The sequence below is a fragment of the Penaeus monodon genome, chromosome 27 (genome assembly GCF_015228065.2).
Source record: "Penaeus monodon isolate SGIC_2016 chromosome 27, NSTDA_Pmon_1, whole genome shotgun sequence".
NCBI lineage: Eukaryota > Metazoa > Arthropoda > Malacostraca > Decapoda > Penaeidae > Penaeus > Penaeus monodon.
Window position 1 is genome coordinate 2720716 of NC_051412.1, and position 1798 is coordinate 2722513.

At 33.9% G+C, this 1798-nt stretch overlaps 1 protein-coding gene across 1 annotated transcript in view; it reads left to right on the plus strand.

The window, feature by feature from the left end:
• Positions 1 to 636: 636 nt before the first annotated feature.
• LOC119590542 (carbohydrate sulfotransferase 11-like) overlaps positions 637 to 1798 on the plus strand; it is a gene marked incomplete at its 5' end in the record, with an annotated part of 2000 nt that continues 838 nt past the window's right edge. The window contains 4 exon segments of the mRNA XM_037939197.1: positions 637 to 702; positions 938 to 1090; positions 1292 to 1476; positions 1689 to 1798. Of these exon segments, the coding sequence (XP_037795125.1) occupies positions 637 to 702; positions 938 to 1090; positions 1292 to 1476; positions 1689 to 1798 (514 nt within the window).

The following is a 1798-nucleotide window of genomic DNA, read 5'->3' on the forward strand; positions in this document are numbered from 1 at the left end:
GTACACACACACACATAGATTAATATAAAAAGAGAGGGATTAAGTTTGAATGTGAGTGAGTTGAGTGCATGAATAAGTGAGTGTGTGTGTATGAGTAAATTAACATCTATTTATTTACATAGAAAATAAACATTGAAACTGCAGCAGTGTGACCTGAAAAAGTTACAATCTATCAGGAAATTATTTCTCCTGTGAAGTATTTGTAGACTGACAGGAATGATTAAACTCGAAAGACTGGTTGATTCATTATTGACCGAAATATCACTTTCTTTCTTTATGAAACTTGGGAATATATTTTGATAAATACTTTTAAGTGCAGTTATATTAATAAATGTTTTTTTTCCAGACTGTCCAACTGCACTGTAAACAACAACAGCTCCCAAATCACGAAGAAAATGGAACATTAGACAACTTACAAAAATAAAAAAATAAAAAATCAACAAATATCTGGAAAATTAAGAAAAAAAAAGAATAAAGATGACATGCAAAAAAGGCACAATAATAATACTGACTTTCCTTAGTGCTGTCTGCTACTACAGTCTATGGAGATTTTTGCCGTCTTATGCATCTCACTACCACAACCCTAAGCCGGCTTACATTCCTCTCATAAATCCTCGCATTAAGCTACATGGAAGGACGTCTGAAAAGTATCTGAGCTGGAAAGGAAGTGCGGTGGACGGTGTTATGTCGCCAAGCGGGGAAGTATGTTTGTTTTTCGTTTATCCTTTATCTCTTATAATAATTATTCATGGTTAGAACCTCTATTGAATTTAGGTTCCTGAAAACCCCAATTCTTATTAAAATGTGAAATGAATCATTGTTTATTGATGTATATATTTACATATCATACTTATGTATATACATTAAGAAACCTTTTTGAAAACTTTATTAGAATGTGTTGGCATTATACATAAAGTATGTCTTTTATTGACATCAGAATGCATCCCACTGGAGCAAAGTGATGCATACCCGGCAGCAGAGAATAGAAGAAGTTTGCAGTCGGCATCGCAAGATTCTAAGACGATTCTTAAACCACAATAGACTTCTTTTTGATACCAGACACCACCTGGCATACTGTAGGAATGCCAAGGTACTTCAACAACTTTTTTTTTGTATATTTGAAGAGGAAACTACTTGTCGTTAATCATTATAGATTTTCAGTTTCCTTCCTTATTGTTGGATTTCTCCTTTTTCCCTTACTATTTATTTTATAATAGGCACTGTCCTTTTCCACCAAAGCAAATCTACATATATATATATATTTTCTCTAAACATTACTTCTTCACTGCAGGCAGGCACAACAAGTTGGCTGAGTATCCTTCTAACATGGGCAGGAATGAATGTAAAAGGCATGGACCCTGAAAAGATTCATGAAGTTGCAACAGAAATGTTCCCTAGTCTTGGTCCAAAAGAAGCTGCCGCCGAGATGAATATCCCTGCTTTCACTTTCACTGCAGTCAGGCATCCATTTACAAGGTTAAATGAAGCAATGTTCAAGAGAACCTTTTTTTTCTGTGACTACTTTCCCGTATTTATTTTTCCTTGCTTGTCGACCTTTAATGTGAATATCTCCCAGAAGTATTTCAGTTGTTGATCTACTGTAAACTAATATATTGTTACATAATCTGATCATCTGTTTATAAAACACTTTCAAATGCATTATTACTAATCTGTTTCTAATTTTCCAGATTAGTGTCTGCATACAAGGACAAAATGGTTGAAAATTACAGAAAGGATGTGCAAGAAAGCATTATATCAAAATACCGAGTGAATAACACCACACCAATGGACTTGTATA